Here is a 22,378-nt window from a genome sequence, read left to right as displayed (position 1 = left end):
AGCATCCTGGGTACGCAAAGCCCGAGGGCTGAGGCCCATCAGTCTAACCGGGAGGTGCCAACAGGCACAGAGACACAAGTCTCTAGCAGAGACGTGGCCTCAGTTGTCATCTGGCCACAATGAGAATAAAATGAAGTCTTAGATCAAATGACTTACGCCGGAGTCTGAAATGCAGAAGTTCGCAAGGAAGTTTGGCTGTCAAAATCGGAACGACTAACTGACCTTTTCTCTCCCAGAGTTCATGATCTCATTCATCCCTGAGCACCCGCTATTTATCAATTACTCTGTGAGGTGCTTTGCGTTTGTGAACTCAATCCCCCAAGCCCCTTTAAGTAGACACCATGAGGCTCCTGTGGTTAAGTGAGGAAGCCAGCTTGCCCAAGATCCACAGCAAGTCAGCTGGGAGCACCGCGGGCCGGCTTGTCCAGGAGCCTGGCTCACCAGCGCGCACAAAAAACACAATATAGCTTCCATCAACTCTTAACAGTAAAGTCATACACGCTTTTCGAAGACCAACTAAAACACTTTACAACAAAACGTGCCTTACTCCAGGTTTATATTCTTATAGAAGTAATAACATTTTTCAAGAAAAATTTCTTGAATAATTCGTCAACTTCTGCACAAATCCTGGGACAGTCTTTACGTACTAAGACGCACTGGAAACCAAGTTCATTCCTGCTTTGTGTGCATCACAGGTCAGCTGAGGGCTCTGCTTACGGCTTCCGCTCTCAGGGCGGGACACGGGAGCATTCCGGATCTGAGTGGCAGGGGAAAGGGAACTCGTGAGTGTCCCTCCAGCCGTAAGTGGTCTGGCCTGGAAATGATGCACTTGACTTCCACCGCCTCCCTTCGTGAAAGAATTACTCTCTTGGAAGAGGTATTAAAGTCTTCCACCTCAACAAGCAGCAGATAGAACAGTATTATACTAACTGGAGGATCAGTATCTTAAAAACTCAAATAGTTTAACTCCTAAAGGTACTTAACTGACTCCCAAAGAGCAGAATACAGGACCTAACAAAATACTGTTCTTGTATATGTATGGCTGGAAATCACATAAATGAGACTATGTTCTTGGAAGAAAGGAAATAAGTGAAGCGAAATGAGTAACAACAGTCATACTTTCATATCATATATATATATATATATATCATAGTTACAGATTTTATTTTCATATCTTCCCACTGAAGCAATAATCTACATTTCCGTAACAACGCATTTAATATTTTCTCATCAAAGAACTGGAAAAAATAGGAAGGAAGCACAGATTCCATACACAAATACCACACATACTCTATGTACAAAGAAATTCAATATATTAAATATATTTGTAGATCGACTTCACTTACAATATAATAGAACACTGAGTATTCAATTCTGAGCATACTCATGCAGACTTCCACTTTGGTAAAAGTGATGGTGTGAGCTCTGCAAAAGGTTTTCCTGTTGTTGTAAACACGTTTCCCACTTCGGACCACACTCAGGATACAGACTTCCGTGCGTGGAACACTAAACTGCATGAGGATGGAACGAGGGCTCTTTCCTGGACACCACAGCGTGCGTCCTGCACGTCAGTCCCTGAGCACGGGCAGGGAGGGAGAAGGAGGCTGCACTTGGAAGAAACAGAGCCTTTTACGTTGCTAAGGGTCAGCTGCCCTGCGGATGCAGAATGCACTGAATCACTCCTCGTTTTTAGAATGTAAAAGTTACCGATTTTTCCAAGGCTGCAATGGGTAATATGGTCTTTAAACAAACGGTCTAAAGTATCTTTTAAGTGCTGCCAAATCTGTTTAGACAGATGGTGGCTTAGCTCACAGGAGCGTTAATATGAGGCTCCTGAAGTTTCCGACTAGATCTAAAGGGCACAGCAGCAATGGCGGGATCTTGGCAGCATTCTAGTATGTCCTTCAGTACAAATGTCTAAGTGCAGCTTTACTGAGATTGTTCAAAGTTAATCTCCATAGAGTCAGTGAAAATGGGCTGCTACCAGAACTAGGAGTGCAACTTGGGGAATCCAAACATTGTATTTGTTAGTATTTTAAATAGGGTCTTCAATAAATCTGTCTACCCTCCCACCCACCCCCACCCAAGAGCACCTGCCACATGAAGATAACGTCCTGGCTAAGCCCTCCTCTCCCTTGGCTAAAACCATGGCTAAACACCACACATTGTGATGGATCGGCCCTGGGGTCTTCAGAGAGCAGCGAACAGACACACGCTGCACTCGCATAAGGCCGGGCTCTGTGAAGACAGGACACGCGGACAGGAAACCACCCTGCCCGCAGAAGGCACCCTGCTGCTGACCGGTGCCTCTTTCCGCTTAGCAGACTGGGAGACAGAGGTGAAAAGGAATGCTTCAAAAATAATCTCTTAGGAATACCCACCAGGACTAAAATGCTGGCAGTCAGTCCTTTAAACAGAAGTGCTTCAGAAACCATTCTTCCCTCTAAGCTAAATGTCTATGGTATACGGCATTCCCACGTCTAGTTACTGTCCGGTTACAGCTCTAAATGAATCAAAAATTATTTTGGAGGGAAGAAATGTTCTAGACTGCTGGGAATTAGAATGCATAAAAACAGTCCTCATTAATTCCCATTTAGTCAAAACCAAGTGGATTTGGGGAGAGCCGCTGTGTTTTTTTAGGTGGAAAAAATGTATTTCAAAGAGGAGCTAAATATGCCTTCAAAGGATTCAATTTACGTGTAAGACTTTAAATGTACCTTTCATTGGGCTAAACAATATTGTAAAGCTCAAAATAGCATCCTGTCCCAGTCTTGCCTCTGAAAAGACTTAGATTTAATAATTTAAATGTATCTGAGATCACTAGGGATAAATCTCCTTTTCAAAACAAAAGTTTAAAATACTACTTTGTTTAACCAGTAAACTTTACTTTTAGCAGCAATGATTAAATAAAATGCAAAGAAAATTCTCTAACAATAAATTAAAAAAACCCAAGAGAAAAGAATCTCTATGTCTACTGTCCCTTTTGTTTAGAATATCATTTGTGGCTTGCAAATTTCAAAATCAACTGTATTAAAATGTGACAATACATTTGCCTGTTCATTCTTGCTGGGTGTCTTAGAAAGGCTCTTATGGAAAGAAAAAAAAAGTTCTCAGGTAGTGGGTACAATGGGTGACTTCGCGAAATGATGACTAAAGATGAGTCTTTATTAGCATTTTCAAAACCATGACTGCAGTGAAGTCTGGATCCCCTTAGACAAGGTCCAAGTCCATGAACGGCACGTCAGAAATTTTCTCTTCCTTTCCGCAGAGCCAAGACCCTAGCACAGGCCTCCGGCGTACTCGTCCTCGTCTTCCTCGGTGGCAGGGGCAGTGGCGCCTTCAGACTTAGCCTGCGGTGCGGCAGATTTCTTCTTGATTCCCCCTCCTGGAACCACCAAACTCAGGCCCAGCTTAGCATACTGTCAACGACAAAACATGTTCTCAGGAGCTGGATGACCAGAATCTCAGTGTGCCACGTGTCAACAGTAGTTATCTATACGAGACAGATCTTAGTTCTCTACCAATACTACCATTTAGATGGAAGAACACCCACAGCACAACCCACACTGCTCTGCCAACAGATGGCTCATGACCGTGACGTGACAGGTACGCAACCAGTAAAAACATCAGTTCTCTGCCACACCTAGGAATCTGAGATCATTGGGACCCGCTAAGTAATACTGGCAGGTACCTACAAAATAAAGATCTGTGCAGTAAATGAGAAGTTAAGCTAGAGACAAATTCTTAAAAAATCATCAAACTTACAAAAACCTACAGAAGAATTTATCAAGAAAAAAACCTATATACATCATTACAAAAAACCGAAGGTCTTAAGCTGCTCTAATATCAAATCAAATGAACAGGGGCTCATCAATCTACTGAACAGACACGGCTCGCACTCTGTATACGGCACCGTGCGAGGCTGTTTCCCACATGCAAATCTATTCTTCGAGACAGGTGGGCAAGACAGGGACCTGCTGCTCCATTCTTACAGATGAGTTAAGTGAGGCTTCCAGAGTTCAGGAGTTCAGTAGTACCCCGTGTCACACAACCAGCTGTCACGGAAGTGGGCCTCCGACAAGGTCCCTGAATTACAAAGGCCACTACCTGAGGAGCCTCTTTCGGTGAAGCCTAAAAGAAAACTCAAACTAAGCGACCTACAGAGGTCTACGGGAGGAAGGCAAAGCTGAGAACTGGAACCGAATTAAAAACTACAGATATGGTCAACAGTTAGAAGGCTAGATAAATGGCTGTGAACCCACATGGCTGACATCTCAACAGTCTAAGACTATGGTGAAATTCAGGGCAAGTGCCGCATTCCTTGTCGGGCAGTAGCCGGAGGTGAAAAATAGAGGGGGAACATCTCACACGCCCACAGGAGGAAAATGATGTCACTAGAAGCCTCCACCTTTGAAGGGGAAAGAAAAGAGGCCACTTACATCATTGTCCATGTACTTGAAAAGGGGCGAGTTGCAGACCTCCGACACTTGGTCTTGGTCTTGCTGGTCATAGCCTTCAAGGAGCTGCTCCAGGGCGGCGCAGTCCTCGCTCCCGCTGAACCCTGGAATGCTGCGGCAAGCACGAGTCACACGTCTCCACCTGCCCCCCGGCCATCCTGCCCCCGCAGCAAACGTTTGGCAATATCTGGAGACATTTTTGTTAACAAGTGGGTAGCGGCCTGGGATGCCCCAGACGCCCCACAAGGCACAGGACAGGCCAGACAGCAAGGAATTATGTATGCGCCCAAAATGTCAGCAGTGCCCAGGCTGAGACCACTCATTTGAACTACCTTCAGTAAGACATGATCCTCCTGTAACATATAATCTGAGAACATTTCTTTACTCCTTTTTTTGTTGTTCTTTTTTTCTTAGAAGGCAAACAGAACAAAATCATTGAAGTCATTCACTCCCGCGAAATCCCCAGGAGAAAAACACAGGGAAGATCCGAACTTGTCAAAATCCTGCTGAAGTGGTTAGGGAAGTCCCCCCACCACTATGAAATGTATTAAAAACCAAAAATGGCTTCAGGACCAATAGCAGCTGTCTAAGCAGTGGTCTGCCACTGAGAACTACAGACGTTAACACCGCACATCCGGGCAGCGCTGCCTCCGTCTTACCTGTAGCTCTCTCTGACGCACCTCTCCGCGGCCACGTAGTCACTCCTGTGCAGGTGAACTAAGACTTGAGCGATTGTCTTCTAAAACAGAACAGGTGATGACGGCCCAAATTTACATCTGTTTAGCCAAGTCAATCCCCTGACATCTGCAGTCATACGGAGACTTATACATTCTTAGTAGCTTCCACAGGACGCATGAAAGAAAACACACAACGGCACAGGTCAAACTGTACCGTGCCCATGAGCCACGCAGGGTCTTGCTAAATGAAGGCTGATCTAGGGGGTCCGAGGCAAGCCTGCAATCCCGCTTGCTCCCAGGTGTCCCAACACTGCCAGTCTGAGGACCACACTGAATAACACAACTTAGAACACAACTACCGCACGCTGTAAGAAAACGTCTCTTAAGTATCTACATAGGCTCAATCTTGAAAAAGGAATGAAAAAGAGGGGAGACCTGTGACGCCACAATAATACTCTGGAATTCTTAGACAGTAGGAAAAAGACAAATGAATGAATAAAAACTTTAGATAATAGGAACAATACTATCCATAAGCCCACAAAAGCATCATTAAGACCAAAAATATGACTGATAAGATCTTATTGGCAGAACAGCTCTTCAAAATGGGTTTTTCAGTCTTTTTCCGTTCTTCAGACAACTTTTACTGATCCATCTTTAAGTTCACTGTATCTTTTATCATCTCCATTATCAGATTAAGTTCATCCAACATTTACTGCAGACATTGCCTTTTCAGTTCCAAAATTCTCATTTAGCTCATCTTTAGTTTTTATTGAAAGAAAGAAAGAAAGAAAGAAAGAAAGAAAGAAAGAAAAGAGAAGAGGAAACAACAGTCCTTTTGTCTATTCATCTGTTTGCCTTTCCACCTCATGGGCCAGTTGCAACAGCTGCTTCAAAGTTGTGAAGTTGTGGGGCGCCTGGGTGGCTCAGTCGGTTGGGCGTCTGACTTCGGCGCAGGTCATGGCCTCATGGTTTGTGAGTTCGAGCCCTGCGTTGGGCTCTGTGCTGACAGCTCAGAGGCTGGAGCCTGTCCTCGGATTCTGTGTCTCCCTCTCTCTCTCTCTCTCTGTCCCTCCCCTGCTTGCACTGTCTCTCTCTCTCAAAAATAAATAAAACATTAAAAAAAAAAAAAAAGGCTGGGAAGTTGTGACCTGGTAATTCCAACATCTGGGGCACCTCTGGGTGGGCGTCCACTGTCTTCTCTTGAAAACTGGCCGACTTCCTGGCTCCTTCTGTGTGGAGCGCTTTGGGGCTGTATCCTGGACACTGTGGATGTTATGCTGCATAGACTCTCCTAGAATTCTCGGGAGAGCATGGATGCTTTCAGCAGGCAATACCGCAGGCAGGCTCAGACTGCAGGTTCCGTCTGCAGCTGGCGGGCAGCGGCTCTGGTCTTCAGCGCCTCTGCCCTGCCGCTGCGGCTCGGCCCCAAGCAAGAGTCCTGCCAGGGTGCTGTGGGCCCTGGACAGTGGTCAAATCTTACTTCAGCTCCCAAAGCCTATGCCCTGCTGCTCTGGGTCTGTCCGGCACACGCGGAGCTGGAGAGTAAACCCAGGACTTGTGTGGGCGCCTGCTCACACCCACACTCGGGATTCCCTTCTCCTCCTTCCTGAGCGTTCTACCTTGCTCTTAGCTCATCGTCCCAGCTCCTCTGGCCAAAGAGACTGATAAGCCTCTTGCGGTGTTTCATCTGCCTGCACCATCGTCACAGCCGTTGCCATGACTAGGACTCACCCTCAGAACAAAGCCATGGGAGAAACACGGGATAGATGAGTCCCTCCAGTTAGAAACATGGGGTAGATGGGTTTTAGCTGCTGGAGCCTCTGCTGCCGAGCTCTAGGACTGGGGGCCTCTCTCAAGCAATGCCACAAGAAAAATAGGGAAAACTCTGGAAACCATCTCCTGTACTGGCTGCCTGTCCAAGTGCTTACTCACCCTCTGCTTTTATTTTTCAGAGTCCAGGAATTTTTATATTTTGTCCAGAAGTTTTAGCTGTAATCAGCAGGAGAGACAGACTATAGGGGGCTTACTCCATCTTGCCCAAAATTATTTTTAAAAATATCCATGGAATCCAGTCCTAGGTACCCAGTTACACCAATATGAAAAATTAACAAATATAAAGCCAAAATAAGCACTTTCAAAGCATACCTTATAACAAGTTGGATAATTCTCAATCTCCTTATAAATATTTTTTTCTTTCTGAATAGAAAGTGCTGCCTCATCAAACCTAAAGACAAAACAAAGAAATGTCAAACAAGGCAGCTCTAAATGACCTAAAGGGAAGATCGCCTTTGTATTTGATAGCACAGACTTTAGCGAAAATAACACATAAAGCACTGTGAGCTCAGTAACCCAGTTTCCATGAGCTCTGTACATCTGGCTTATGATTTTGTTTGTTTTTTAATGTTTATTTATTTTTGAGAGACAGAGACAGAGCACAAGCAGGCTCCAAGCTCTGAGCTGTCAGCATAGAGCCCGATGCGGGGCTCGAACTCATGAACCGCGAGATCATGACCTGAGCCGAAGTCGGATGCTTAACCAACTGAGCCACCCAGGCACCCCATGGCTTATCTTTGAAACACTCCACTCACCCGTTCAGGCATCAAGCAGACAGACAAAAAGCAGCACGTAAGGATAAGTTACTTCAAACAGAGAAGTTTAAGTCTGGTAAAGATCACCCATTAATGAGCCATCTATCCAATTCAACAAACTGCTCTGTGAATTTCCGTGAAAAGCATTAGACAAGCCCTGATTTAATCACCCCAGAGTTCTTCCCTTCCACTAAGGCCATTCAGACACCCCAAGGGCAGTGCCTCACAGCTGGAGAGTTCTTTCCCCAACTCTGTCCTCACCACCACACGCTCCACTGCTGCTCAGTGAGCCAGAAAAAATGTCCCTTTCGTCCTCACCATTCACCGGTTTCAATGAACTCTCACCCACTTTCCTTTTCTTCCATCCCACTCAGACGGCAGGATGAAGAGGAAAGGCACTGCTAACACTGTTCCCCCAAATCCTCCAAGGCCCTCGCCCTTCCCATTCCGCAGCCTCAACCCCAGCACACCGTACACAGCTCCTCATCTCTTTCTACAGGCGTACCATGGCCCCGTCCTGGGACTCCTTTCCTGGCACCTAACCCGTGCCTCAAGAAAGTGTGCAGGCCTCACCCCAAAAGCCAAAAGGGCAAGCAGTCTGCACTGTTCAGATGCAGAGGCAAAGGGCTGTTTTGTAACCCAAATTAACATATAAAAATGTTAACAATTATCTTTTAAAAAAGATAATTTTAAAATTATGCCTGAATAGTTGAGTCGCATATGCGTGCACACACCACACACACAGTATTGGCTTGGTTTACTTCTTATGAATTAAATTGAATTTCTGTGGGCCTTACCCTGGCAACTTAATACTTCATATAATACGAGCACTTGTTGGGATGAGCAGTGGGTGTTGTATGTAAGCGATGAACCTCGGGAATCTACCCCCAAAAACCAAGAGCACACTTTACACACTGTATGTTAGCCAATCTGACAATAAATTATATTAAAAAAAAAATAAGGCTCACTGGAGAAATACATTCTGAATTTCTTAAGCCCAATTTGATAAATCTGGGGAACAAAGCCAGTTTATAAATTGCACATGGTAGCAGAATTCTAAGACTGTTCCCCAAGATTCTTGCTCCTTATATATATCCTTATATAGTCTTCCCTTGAATGTGGGCATGACCTCTGAATATGATAGAACTCACTCCTATGAGGAGTGACTCAGTGACTAATCAACTGACTTTGAGTGAAGCAGAGAGACTGTCTGGATGGGCCTGACCTAATCAGAAGAGCTCTTAAAAGGTCAGAGATTGAAGTCAAGAGACATGCTCTCACCAACCTTGAAGAAGCCACAGAACTACTATCTTGTAAACCGTCCAGAGGGCACATGCCAAGGAACTATGGGTACCTCTAGAGCTGAGGACTGCCCCCAGGCCAACGACTAATAAGAAAATATGGGTGTGCGTCCTACAGCCACAAGGAAAGGAATCCTGCCGACAGCCAATGAGCCCAGAATGACTTCACAGCCATACTGGACACCTCATTCCAGCCTAATGAGACTCTGAGCACAGGACCCAGCTATACCGGAGCTGGGCTTCTAACCTGCAGAACTGTGAGACAATGAATAACTGTTGTTTTAAGCTGCTAGGTTTGTGGTTACTTGTCATACAGAAAAGGAAATTAATACGCTGGGTAACATACATTTGTATCATTTGTAATTATGACATGAGCTTATCCCAGATCCTGTTTTATAAAACGTATTACATCAGGACATTCGGTGAACATCCAGATTATACCACTCTAGTAGGAATCTTAACATTTTAAGTTTTTCATATATTTAACGATAAAGGCTGTATTCTTCACACGTGACTCACTTATCTCCTTGGCATAAAAACAGCATTTCCATGTGCTAACAGCTAGTTAGCAAAACAGCCATCTAAGAGAAATACTGTTTGTTTATGTGTGATTTAAAAAAATGATCAACTTGGCTAAAAGTCCATGAAACTGACATATAAAGCCAACTGTTTTCAAATGTATCCAGGAAATTATTCATAAATTATAATGGAACATGGAGATAATTCTTAATACTCCTAACAAAATAAAATGTGTCTGGTTTTGCTGAAAAGAGAATAAACTGTTTTTGATCTTCCTACAATTCAAAAATAAAATAAAATGTAAGCCCCACAAAAATTATGTGCATACAACAGGAAATTGTCACAGGACTTCACTCAACCCAGTTTTCAATGGACATCTCTCTCACAATAACTCAAAACTCCTCCACGGCCTCCTGAAATCCAGAACGTATTTTTAACTACCTACAAAACTTTCAGCCAATTCATCACATTGCCAACTAAGCTTAATATCACCCTAATAAACCTTGGCATCACAACGGACAGGACAGGACAAGGACAGGAAACTAGTTATGTTCAACTAGTACCTACCCCACATACACACACCCAGTTCTCCCTGTGTTTACAATCTAGTGACTGTCTCAGCCACCAGGGGAGAGTCTGAGAGAGAGCCTTAGAAGTGGGGAGTCAGGTAGTGGTGGGGGTGGTTAATTGATACAGAAGTCGGATTCTCCTCCTCACTGAGAATTATGACAAAGCTCTGGAAAGCACTCTGACTTGGTTCACTGCGCACCAACCACTCAGTGTTACCAACCAGCTCAGCTGCCTCAGAACTTCTCTGGAAGGCACAGGAATGGTCTGTTAAGTCAAACCAACTGGAAGGGCCTGTTCAGGGAGGGGACACGGGCACTGGTGTGGACTGATTTAAGGCCTCACAGATGGAACCTAAATGAACTCTGACTCACTTCTGAATTATGGCTCTCCAGAAATGTGGGAAGAGCATGAGACTAATACCAATATATTAAACAGGATATTTAATGTCACTATACTTAGAAGCTACTGTTAAGTTGTGACTAAATATTACAGAATCACATTAATGTAAAAATATATTATTCTAAATGTAACAAACATAAAATTTAAAATTGCAAGCTACACTCTATTAGATGCTCTTTCTATAATTATATAAAATTACTATTTTAGTTCTTTTGGACAACTGACAGCCCCAATTGAGATTAGAATCAAAGTATATATTCAAAATACTCAAATATCATATAAATTCTCACAGCTATCTTTTTTTAACATATATCCTCCAGGTTTTTCTCATCCCGTACTAGTGAAATTCCTGACGGCAGTACTGTGACAGCTGACTTGTAACTCTTTCATACTATCCATACCCAGGGATAGTTTTCAAAACATCAAATTCCTTACCACTCCTGAATAAATTCAAATCAATCTTTATGTTCTTATAAAACTTAAAGAAAGTATTTCCATAAAATTTTTGTTCAAGATACTACATAAAATACTGTTTTTCAATGCACTTTTACTAAAAAGGAAGAAAAAAAGCAATAAAACATTCATGAAGTAAATAAAAGACATACTGGCTGCCCTAGACATATAAATGTCCCCCTTCCAACATCTCCATACCACTTTATTGGACTGTGAAGAAAACTCCGCATTTGTTCTAGAATAATGGTTCTCATCACACACGCTACAGCTGACTAGTAACTTCTGGGAATGGTGGTGGCTACTGCTCGGCAGGGGACCATGTACATGTAGCTAGAAAAGGCTGCTCAGCTGCCCTCCTGGGGAGCTCCTCCTGGCCCCCTCCTTCCCTTTGCTCCACCCCCTAGAAACCAGCTTTAGATAATCTCAGTCTGGACAACAGGTGAGCAGATGTGAAAGCAGAAATACCCTGGGGAGACTGAAGCAGCGCGCGCTCGTGCCCAGAGCAGGCCTGACTTTCTGTCCCTAGCTCCAACTTCGCTTCGGATGCCTTCAGTGGTTAAGGGACCTCGGTCGGGCCTTAAGAAGGCTCTGGAGGTCTGCGGGGAGGACCGTCAGGGAGTGGATGAGAAGCGGACAAAGTATGCCAGGGCATGCCTGTCTGCCCTGGGATGAGAAGAGTCCAGGGCACCGTTGCGACAAGTGCGAGGCTCTGCTCAGAGAATCAGAATCCTGGTACACTTCAGCTATGCTGCACCACCTGGGACCATCACCACAGGCAGCTCTGTTTCTACAAGAAACCCTTTCAGGCACTGACCTGAACTTACTATATCACCGTTTATAAGTTGGGAATCGTTGGAGTTAGCATTCCAGTTGTTTGGATTTCTAGGAAGCTTAGATAAGTAAAATGAATAAACGTAATGACCCGAGGCTTATGTATATGTTAAGTTTTGCCTCATGGTTTAGTACAAAACTCTTAATTTAAAAACACAACAAAAATACTACGCCGTTTAGCCCAACAAAAAAATCCTAATCAATGAAAGAAGGTCCTATAAAGTAGTATATCTAAATGAAAACACACCAAAGTTATCAATTCTATATTAATTTATTCCGATGCTACTTTAAATCTGTTTGAATTATATTTTACAATCTATTGTCTTCATGAAGAAACATTTAATTCAGTCTCAGAAAAAGGTCAACTGATTCTTTAGTCATTTGTTTTTTGATTCCTTCACAAAACAGATCTTGGGTCTTTTCTGTCACGAGGGAAGTAGGGGCAAATTTTAACGAGGTTATCTACCTTCAGATTTACAGTTTTCTAAGTGTGTTCATCTTAAATAGTACTAAACAGTGTCTTGGCAAACAATTCTATTAATGACAGAGAGTGCCTACTAAGCTTAAATTAAGGTAAATGAATAAAAATAAAGGAAAATCCAGTAGCATTCTAGGTTCCTGGGGTCCAGCTATTTATGCATTAAGTCATATGTTTAAAGGATAAAAAAGCAAATACCCTATTTAATGACAATATTTGACTGTCAAGAACCGGGCAATTTCCCTGGGTGAACACTGGGGGATCTTGTTATTTATGCCTGTACAGCAATTTCTCCTCAAGAGAAACATGTTATAACCCAACCAAATAACGTATCAAGACAACTGCTCTCCCACACTGCTGAGCCAGGTTTTAACCAATAAAACCACAATGCATGATACATTTTGGCATCAGATTTACAAAAACAGATCTTTTCATATTTAATTCCATGTTCCATCTTGTAGACATTACTCTTTCTACTCGGTGGCCTGGTGTGCCTGTGGCTCACACCAAATAGATTAACAAGCCATTCCCCACACTACTTAACGGTTCCAAATGTGGACTGAAGGTTTACATGGACACACAGCAACACAGTTTTGGAAATCTTACCTGCGTCCTCGGACCAGCAGTCTGGAGGCTTTTCCTAGTAATTCAACTGCCTGTCGTAAGCGTTCCTCATTCTGAAGGAATCAGAGAAAAGAGACAGTTGGCTGCTTTAATCTAGGAATCTTCTTTTCCTCCCAATAATTATTTGATAAAAAAGTAACAGCACTCAGAGTGGGCAGAGGGAAAATGCCAAAGCTGTTAATCCATTTTATTAACTGTCTAATAAAAAACTACAGTTCAACTGTGAGCACAGAAAACTTTAAAAGCAGTCACTGCCTTTCTCTATTTTCCTACAGAAAATGAGCCTAAACATTCTAAGTATACTTAAAGGGAAAAAGTAAAATTCAGACTTACTTCGAACACATTTGCTGTCTGTTGATACAACTGTACAGCCTTTTCTGGATCTACATTTTCTATAAGCCTATGAGACAAGAAAATTGGACTCTTATGAGAGATAGAAAACTTGTTTTTCCAAGGACTTTATTAAGACAAAAAGCCAGTGGCTCCTATGCAGACTTGTGTTCCACGCACTCACTTGCCAGCGCGTTCCAAGGCCATGGCTGCCGTGTCAGGGGTGCCGTTTTCCAGATACATCATGCTGGCTTTCTCAATCAGCTGAACGGCCTCTGGTAGTTTCTGCATCTCCTTTAGGCAAAGGATAAATGCATCAGCTTAAGCACAGAATTAACAATCAGAAATTCATTTTATTCCTTATTCATGAAAGTAGAATTTATTAATTTTAACGTTTGAATACGTTATACAACAGATAGATTTAAGATGAAATGCCTTCACGTGGTTACTCTCCCCCATCAAGTTCATTTTGCCAAACTAAAAACGTTATCAGTTGAGTTCTGCAGAGTTCATCACCACTTCAGAGTTTCAGAAAAGCTCTACCAACGGTAGAAACCAAAACCCTTGCTCTTGACTGTTTTGTAGGATTTATAATTCTCTGAACACTTACTGAGTCCCTACCAGGTGCGAAGCCTATGCCAAAGGCTGCAAACCAGCAGCTCAAGGGCTGTACCTCATTTCCAAGTGCATCTTGCTTGAACCGTTCAGTAGTTTTAAATCAGAAACTTTCACAAAGGTTCTGTCTTACAGCTTCCTATTTTAAAAAAGGCTCACAAGCTCTGGCATCAGCAGGTTTTCATTCCCACATGGCAGGAGTGGGTTGAGGCTGAGCGGATGTCCCGGGAGGCGTGGCGTCTCCTGCAGTGGCCTCCTCTCTCCGCACTCCCCTCCACACTCCCTGCTGTCCTATACGCCCAGGCCTGCCTCAGTCCCCACTGCCCTGGGCTCATCAGAGTCTGCAGCCCTTTTCCACAATGAGTGCCACCAGCACGTTAACTCCATGCCTCACTAGGAGATCATAGGTCTCAGCATCCTGTGGTCCTTACATCTATTATCTCCAAATCTAAACTCTTTTAGAAACAGAACAATAATCATTTACAAGCCAGATATAAGGTTTACGTGGCATTGTCCTACTTAGGGTTGACATCCTTAGATCTTCAAGTAGGCTCCATGCAGACGTTTCATGGGTTGTTTTCAAATCTGCCTGTTCAGTCACTCATTAAGTTGGCAAATTCTTTAGGATACAAAACCTGTTGGTCTCATTCTTACTGATGTCCAAATATAACTTTTTCATTCTTTAGCTAAGGAATAAGCTAGGATAGGCTGCCATCTGAAAAGTTATACTATTTTATACTCTTCCCCATGTTCTTGTAGCATGGCAAAATCAAGAGGAAAATAAAAACATGCTTATTTTCAGCGGTTTTGTGCCTGAGTCACCCTACTGCTTCTGTGGAGCAACCAGGATATGAAATCTAACAGTCGTACAATGACAGAACCAGGGGCGGCTCCAGTAAGTAGTGTCTTCCACTCGGCCTCCTTCCACATATTGTCACTTCCTAAGCCTTGCTGGCAGATGATTACGAAGGTCTGTATGACAAACTGATGGAAATTTTAACCCACGGAATTAACACTGAGCCAAGTAGCTCAGGACCCCTAATGCTGCTAAGGACTGTCCAAAGGCATTTAATTTAAATACAAGAGCATGGCAGAAAGCGTTTTCTCTTGTCTCTTCCCCTACCTACTAGGTTTATTTTTCCTTCATTCAAAGCAGTGCCTTCAAATCCTCAAATTAAACCAATACTATCACAGCGGAAATGATGTCAAAATAGTATCTTTTTATGAAGACTCAAGTCAGCCCAGCTGTTAGAATATAAACTGAAGCTGTGAGGATTATAAATTATAGTGGTCTAGCATTTCTGTATTAAGAGAGTGGATCCTAATAATAGCCACAAATGAGATGACACGAGCCACCTGGGAGCTTCCTATTTCTCAGGGGGACCTGGGACAGCAGAAGGTCAGGGCAGACACCCAGCTCCTTCGGCTACAAGAGATATTTTAGTTGCTAAGAAACTGCTGATAACCTGACCTGCATCACCAAATCTGGTTGCAGGTTTTATCCAGAAAAGCTTTACTACAATGGCAACGTAACAGTTTATCACAAGGAAGCACCATAATTTATTTAAATATCTCCTTATTATTAAAACTTTAGATAACTGCCATTTTTCTTAAGCAATATATAGTAAACATTTTTACACATAAATCTTTGCTATCTGTCTCTTTACAACAGAGTCACAGAATTGGAATTCCTAGGTCAAAGGATACGGAAATTCTTAAAGCCCGTGATATATATTTTGAAAGTAATTTTTTAAATGGCATGAAAAAGAAAATCTGCATGAAAAAGTTAAATGTAAATAGTAAGATATGTATGTACATAGAAAAATGACTAAAAGAAAAAAACTCATTACTAACATTTTTTGGTCCTTCCAGTTTCTAAATGTTCTACAATGAGCATGTATTCTTTAAAAAATCAGTAAGATTATAAAAGTCATTAAAATTAAAAAAAATAGTTTTACTAAAGCATGAGTTCTTAGAGCTTCATAATAATTCAAACAGCTTTCACCGTATTAGGAAACATAAAAATGGAAAGGAAATGTTCTATGTCAACTGCTACTTGGCATGCTTTGTAAGTGTCATAAAGTAACATGTTTTTTCTCACCACAACAGTGTATTACTTCCCAACCTGCTTTAATGAGGCAGAAATGTGAAAAGCGGCACAAGCACATTAGCCAACTATTCCATTCAACAAGAATCAGAATTAAACATCAATTGCTTAAGTCTAAGGTTCTTTTCAATGCCAGCTTTTATAAAACAAGCAAAACTCTTCTTTCTAAAACCCAAGAGTGGGGTGCCTGGATGTCTCAGTCCGTTAAGTGTCTGACTTTCGCTGTTCATGAGTTCAAGTCCCATGTCGGACTCTGTGCTGACAGAGCAGAGCCTGCTTCCGATTCTGTATCTCCCTCTCTCTCTCTCTCTGCTCCTCCCCCACTTGTGCTCTGTCTCTGTCTCTCTCAAAAATAAATATTTAAAAAAAAATTAAAAAATAAAAATAAAAAAAATAAAACCCAAGAGTAACAAAAAACATGTATTTGTAAATTTTTACTGCAATAAAATGTCCTGAAGCTCTCAGCAGTAGGGAAATCTCCCAAAGAGCTCTCTGTTTATCAACAAGCTCCTGGTTACAAAGCATAGAAATGTGTTCCTGGTTTCCTCCATTAAGTTTTCTCTTAAATTTCACCTTTAAAACTCCCTATCTTAAGACACACAGAATATACTTTGGAAATGAAATCTTAGCACCTCTCACCTTACAGCAAGGAGACTTTTCAATCTCAACACAAATTTACTTTAACACCTTTTAGTTAATTCATTTTACCTACAGAACAGTTGTGACACATTACTGACCTTCAACATCATGCCAGCTTGCTCATAAGCTCTGCAAAGAGAATACAAGTTCTCAGATGAGATCTTAATGAAATAAGGAGGAGAAACTTTCTACCACAGATAGGAGAAGTTAGATCAATTAAAACTGGCTCAGGCACTATATGTTGCTTTAGGCCTTGAGTAACAGTTTTTTCTTCTTTTTATTTTTGAGGGCAATAATGCCTTGGAAACAATTGACATCTGAGTTAAAGGGATTTTACTTTGCAGATGCAAAATTAAGTAAAACTCAGACAGGTTAAAGGACTTTCTATGTGACAAAACTAAATCCAAGTTTTGCAACATGGTACTCTCCACGAAAGCAGGAGAAAGCCTGCTTCTATCCACAAGTACTATTAACTATCAAGGAAGAGGGGGGAAAACATACTTGTTTTTTCATAGGTCATTGAAGAAAATGGCCCTAAAAATATTTGGTGAATTGAACTTAACCGCTGTATATCTTAGGAGTGACTTAGTTTCTAAGGGTCAGGTAAAGACTGAAACAAATGGAAATGATGATTTTATCTAAATCACTACAAAATAATTCACTATTTATGGATTTATAACGTAGGAAAAATTTACCGACCTATGGAAAAACAGCAACATTTAAAACATAAACTGCAAATACATGAAAACATGGAAAATATTTACTTACTTGGCAGCATGAAAAAGACTGAATGGATGTAACAAAGTTAAAATTAAGGAAAAAAACCAAATCAACAGTTTCTACAGATCTACCACTTAAAAAACAACGTCAACTGCCCCAGTTGGTTCCAAAAGACAAATCCTACAAACAGATGAAGCAGTAATTTTATGCCTGTTGATGTCGCTTAAAACTACATAATGCACAAAAACACTGAAAAAATAAAAATACCACATAGATTTTTAAGTTCTTTCCACTGCCCATTTATCTGTAAAGTTTCACTAAAATGCAAGGTTATTACAACCGCAATTTCAAAGTAGATAAAAAAGACACTTTTTACAGAGTAAATTTTCAAATACCTCAGAAAAATTTATTTAAACTACTCATCTTTTTTCAAATACTTAAGAAAGACTGTATTTTAAAAATTTCCACTACCTGCCTCACTCTTCAGCACCTGTGTATTTCCCTCACTTCAGCCCAAGTAAAACCACTATGGAGCAAATCCAGAAACAACAGAAATAAACTCTCAACTACAGTTCTGCAAAACAGTGTAAACATTATGAGAAGTCTCTGTAAATGCTCCCTCAGTTAAAAATGCAGAACTTTTCTAATCATTTTCTAACTTAATAGCATTGTTCTCTCCACACGTAGCCAACTTATAACAAAGCGAGTTTCAGTCTGTATCATTCTAATTCCCCAACTCCTTTGTAAAGGTTGAAAAAGATACGCCCTGTTATTCTCATGAGCAACAGCTTCTCTCAGGCAGGCATCTTTTGCTTGCTCGAACTGTTTGGCGTTTTTAAAAGCAACAGCTGAAACGGAACAACAACAAAGGCAGACGTTCTAATCCATCATGACAAAACTTCAAACGAATCATTACTAAAATCTGTATCACGTGGGAAGTATTAGAAAATATACTTATTTTAATCAAACACCTAAGAAGTCTTATAAAACAGCACTTTTTAAAAAGCAATTTTCTTGTAACTTTTTTGATTACCAGTAACTTAGAAGTACTTTCAAAAGTTTCTTTTTGTTTTTGCTTTTTTTTTAATTGTAGACTACTGGCGGTAAGTCAGCGCTACTTTCACTCAAAGCCAAGTCTTTTTAACACCTACGCTTTGAGAAACTACAACCGCATCAGTCAAATCAAGACTCCCCAAGTAGCGGGTACTGTCATAAAAGACAGTACCTTACTTCACCAGTTTTACAGTTAATAATAAAAACAGTGCTGTAGTTATAGCTAAGTCCATCTTTCAAGTTATTTAGAAACTGAAGACCAATAAACACATTCAATATTTGTGTAATAAACCCTCCTTTTGTCACAATCTTTAAATAAATGCCCAAAACATTAACGGTGCATGTCTTTTAAAGCTTTTACACTGTTCAGTAGGTTTCTGTGAAAATGACATTTCTATTGTCCAAAGAGCTAAAATATATTGCTCACTGTTACAAAGTGTCAGCAGAGTAAAACAATTAGGAATGGTCCTAAAATAGGATCTTACAGATTTTGGAAAACTTGCCAAGGGTTGCTTACAAATAAGTAAAAAAGGATACTGCTTAAAAAAAAAAAGTACTTGTTAAAATCAAACTCTTAAAATTCTCGTCAGTAAAATGTTGAAAATAAACTACCGAACTATTTTCACCCCTGGACTTCCACATTTTGCTTTTTAAAAAAGTTATTCTAATGATTAAATGTATTTTGCACAACCCCTTAAAGAAAAGAAACAATGGACGATTTAATGGCAAGACAGGACCTGAAATACATTATCTGTGAAAGCAACTCATGGTCTCGGATGCATATAAAACAAATCTGTGTTAAATTTCCCTCAGGAGATTTGCAAAACGTTGTGCCCTCCACTTACAAAAGCATTCCTGTACAAGGTATCCACAGAATCCACACGAGGTTTGATTTTAATAATTTTCCTTTTAAGTATAACATAAATAACCGGCGTAAGTCAACAGAGAGAATTTACTCAGGATTTAAATGAAAGTGTTAAAGACTCATTAGTTCCTACTTACCGGATTTCTGCATTCTTTGGTGATATACTAAAACTAAAGTCTATCAAAAGCACATTACACAGGTGGTCTCTACATTCGGCTAACAAACGTGATCCAAGCTGTGGCTGAAACACAACTGCAAATGTATTCAGAGCACTTCAAAAACTGCATTAGGCTTTATATCCGAAATAATTGTGGATATGCCGAAAGCTATCATTGCATAATTGAATGCTAAATTTTTGATAAAGTCCCTCTCTGTTGCATATTGCAGATCATTTTTATCTAACGTACAGATAAATTTATTCAAAGATTTATACAACTTCATATTTCATGAACACTTATCAGTGTATCTCAAAAGCGCGGCTCTTAAAAAAACATGTGCCAAACAACCACAAGATTGGCAGATCTATTCAGATTAAGGCTAAATTTTGAAAAATTAAGAAAAATTTTTATTCAATTATAGGAAGCACAAGAGAGAGATACAGAAAAACTCCTGGAAGTAGCAAACAACTGACTGAAATTCAAGCATGTAAGAACAATGCAAAAACCCTGCAGCTATGTGCCACCAACCCTACCCATCTCTGCCGTCAGGACAGACAGCTGCAGGGAACTGGACCTCTCACTCAGTCCTCAACACATCTGAAAATAACAAGTGAGAACAAAGCAAGGGTTTGGGCAGGTTTATTATTTTTTTTTGTTTTTTAGTTTTTTTAACTATTAAAATCTTACAGAGAGCATCGAGTGTTAAGTACTTTGCCGAGAAGTTACCAGCCTATGTTAAGATTACATGTTGGAGTTACAAGGCTACGGTCACACATACCTGCTTTTCCATATTCAGAAGCGGCACTGTCATAATCTGGCTTCCATTTTAAAAAACCAGTTTTCAGGCTAAAATGAAATGAAGACACAAGTTACCAACTACATGTGTAAGTCAGAACCCTGCTTTAATAACTATAGGTGATTTTAAAAAACCAACAACAGGGTGCCTAGGTGGCTCAATCGGTTAAGTGTCCAACTTGATCAGGTCATGATCTCACAGTTCGTGGGTTCGAGCCCCATGTCAGGCCTGTGCTGACAGCTCAGAGCCTGGAGCATGCTTTGGATTCTGTCTCCCTCTCTCTCTGGCCCTCCTCTGCTCATGCTCTCTCCCTCTCTCAAAAATAAACAAACATTAAAAAAAACAAACAAACTGGCATTTATCTTCTTACCCAGCTGCCTTCTTGGGCTGTTCCAAGGAACAAATCCAAGCACACCTGGTGGAGGGTCCAAATTATTACTACCAGTAGGGTAATAAGATAACCAAGGACACGAAAATAGAGATCAAGTAACAATCTCCAGAAAAACACCTCCTGAAGGGCCAGGCCCTGCACAGTGTACGACCCTCCTTTAACATAGCAGTGCTCACAGGTGCAGAGCACACAACAAGCTTTTAAAACGCATAAGGGACAGAAAACTAGCCAAAATGGTGAAACAGAAGAATTCTCCTCAAAAGAAATTCCAGGAAATAGCGACAGCTAACGAATTGATCAAAACTGATTTAAGCAATATAACAGAACAAGAATTTAGAGTAATAGTCATAAAATTAATCCCTGGGCTTGAAAAAAGCATAGAGGACAGCAGAGAATCTATTGCTACAGAGATCGAGGGACTAAAAACTAATCATGATGAATTAAAAAATGCAATAAATGAGGTGCAAAATAAAATGGAGGCGGCCACAGTGCGGACTAAAGAGGCAGAGGAGAGAATAGGTGAATTAGAAGATAAAATTATGGAAAAAGAGGAAGCTTAGAAAAGAAGAAATATGAAAAAATCCAGAAGTACGAGGGGGAGAATTAGAGAACTAAGTGATGCAATCAAACGGAACAATATCCATATCACAGGAATTCCAGAAGAGAGAGAGAAAGGGGCTGAAGGTGTACTAGAACAAATCATAGCTGAGAACTGCCCTGATCTGGGGAAGGAAACAGGCACTGAAACCCAAGAGGCACAGAGAACTCCCTTCAGACATAACCTGAATCGATCTTCTGCAGGACATATCATAGTGAAACTGGCAAAATACAAGGATAAAGAGAGAATTCTGAAAGCAGCTAGGGATAAATGGGCCTTAACATACAAAGATAGACATGTAAGAGTAGTAACAGACCTATCTACTGAAACCTGGCAGGCCAGAAAGGAATGGCAGGAAATTTTCAATGTGATGAACAGAAAAAACGTGCAGCCAAGAATCCTTTACCCAGCAAGTCTGTCATTCAGAATAGAAGGAGAGATAAAGGTTTTCCCAAACACACAAAAACTGAAGGAATTCATCACCACTAAACCAGCCCTACAAAAGATCCTAAAGGGGACTCTGTGAGTAAAAGGTTGCAAGGACCACAAAGTACCAGACACCAGTACAAGCATGAAACTTACAGATATCACAATGACTCTAAACCTGTATCTTTCAATAATAATATTGAATGTAATGGACCAAATGCTCCAACCAAAAGACATAGGGTATCAGAATGGGTAAAAAAAACAAGACCCATCTATTTGCTGTTTACAAGAGACTCATTTTAGACCTGAGGACACCTTCAGATTGAAAGTGGGGGGATGGAGAACTATCTATCATGCTACTGGAAGTCAAAAGAAAGCTGGAATAGTCATACTTATATCAGACAAACTAGACTTTAAATGAAAGGCTGTAACAAGAGATGAAGAAGGGCGTTATATAATAATTACAGGGTCTATCCATCAGGAAGAGCTAACAATCATAAATGTCTATGCACCGAATTCAGAAGCCCCCAAATATATAAAACAATTAATCACAAACATAAGCAACCTTATTGATAAGAATGTGGTTAATTGCAAGAGACTTTAATACTCCACTTACAACAATGGATAGAACATCTAGACAGAGCATAAATAAAGAAACAAGGGCCCTGAATGATATATTGGATCAGATGGACTTGACAGATATATTTAGAACTCTGCATCCCAAAGCAACAGAATACACTTTCTTCTTGAGTGCACATGGAACATTCTCCAAGACAGATCACA

General features: G+C 40.9%; 1 protein-coding gene across 3 annotated transcripts in view; it reads right to left on the bottom strand.

Moving 5' to 3' along the window:
- Positions 1-1,141: 1,141 nt before the first annotated feature.
- NAPG (NSF attachment protein gamma) overlaps positions 1,142-22,378 on the bottom strand; it is a 63,157-nt gene continuing 41,920 nt past the window's right edge. For all 3 annotated transcript variants that reach the window (XM_049620439.1, XM_049620440.1, XM_049620441.1), the window contains 11 exons: positions 20,163-20,230; positions 18,072-18,156; positions 17,357-17,374; positions 16,687-16,717; positions 13,412-13,521; positions 13,231-13,297; positions 12,880-12,950; positions 7,280-7,358; positions 5,117-5,196; positions 4,440-4,569; positions 1,142-3,419 (listed from right to left, as the gene is read on the bottom strand). In XM_049620439.1, coding sequence (XP_049476396.1) covers positions 3,279-3,419; positions 4,440-4,569; positions 5,117-5,196; positions 7,280-7,358; positions 12,880-12,950; positions 13,231-13,297; positions 13,412-13,521; positions 16,687-16,717; positions 17,357-17,374; positions 18,072-18,156; positions 20,163-20,230 — 880 coding nt within the window. In that variant the 3' untranslated portion in view covers positions 1,142-3,278. The remainder of the gene's footprint in view (positions 3,420-4,439; positions 4,570-5,116; positions 5,197-7,279; positions 7,359-12,879; positions 12,951-13,230; positions 13,298-13,411; positions 13,522-16,686; positions 16,718-17,356; positions 17,375-18,071; positions 18,157-20,162; positions 20,231-22,378) is intronic.

This window comes from Panthera uncia (assembly GCF_023721935.1).
Source record: "Panthera uncia isolate 11264 chromosome D3 unlocalized genomic scaffold, Puncia_PCG_1.0 HiC_scaffold_8, whole genome shotgun sequence".
NCBI lineage: Eukaryota > Metazoa > Chordata > Mammalia > Carnivora > Felidae > Panthera > Panthera uncia.
This window is presented reverse-complemented; position numbering and strand designations above follow the sequence as displayed.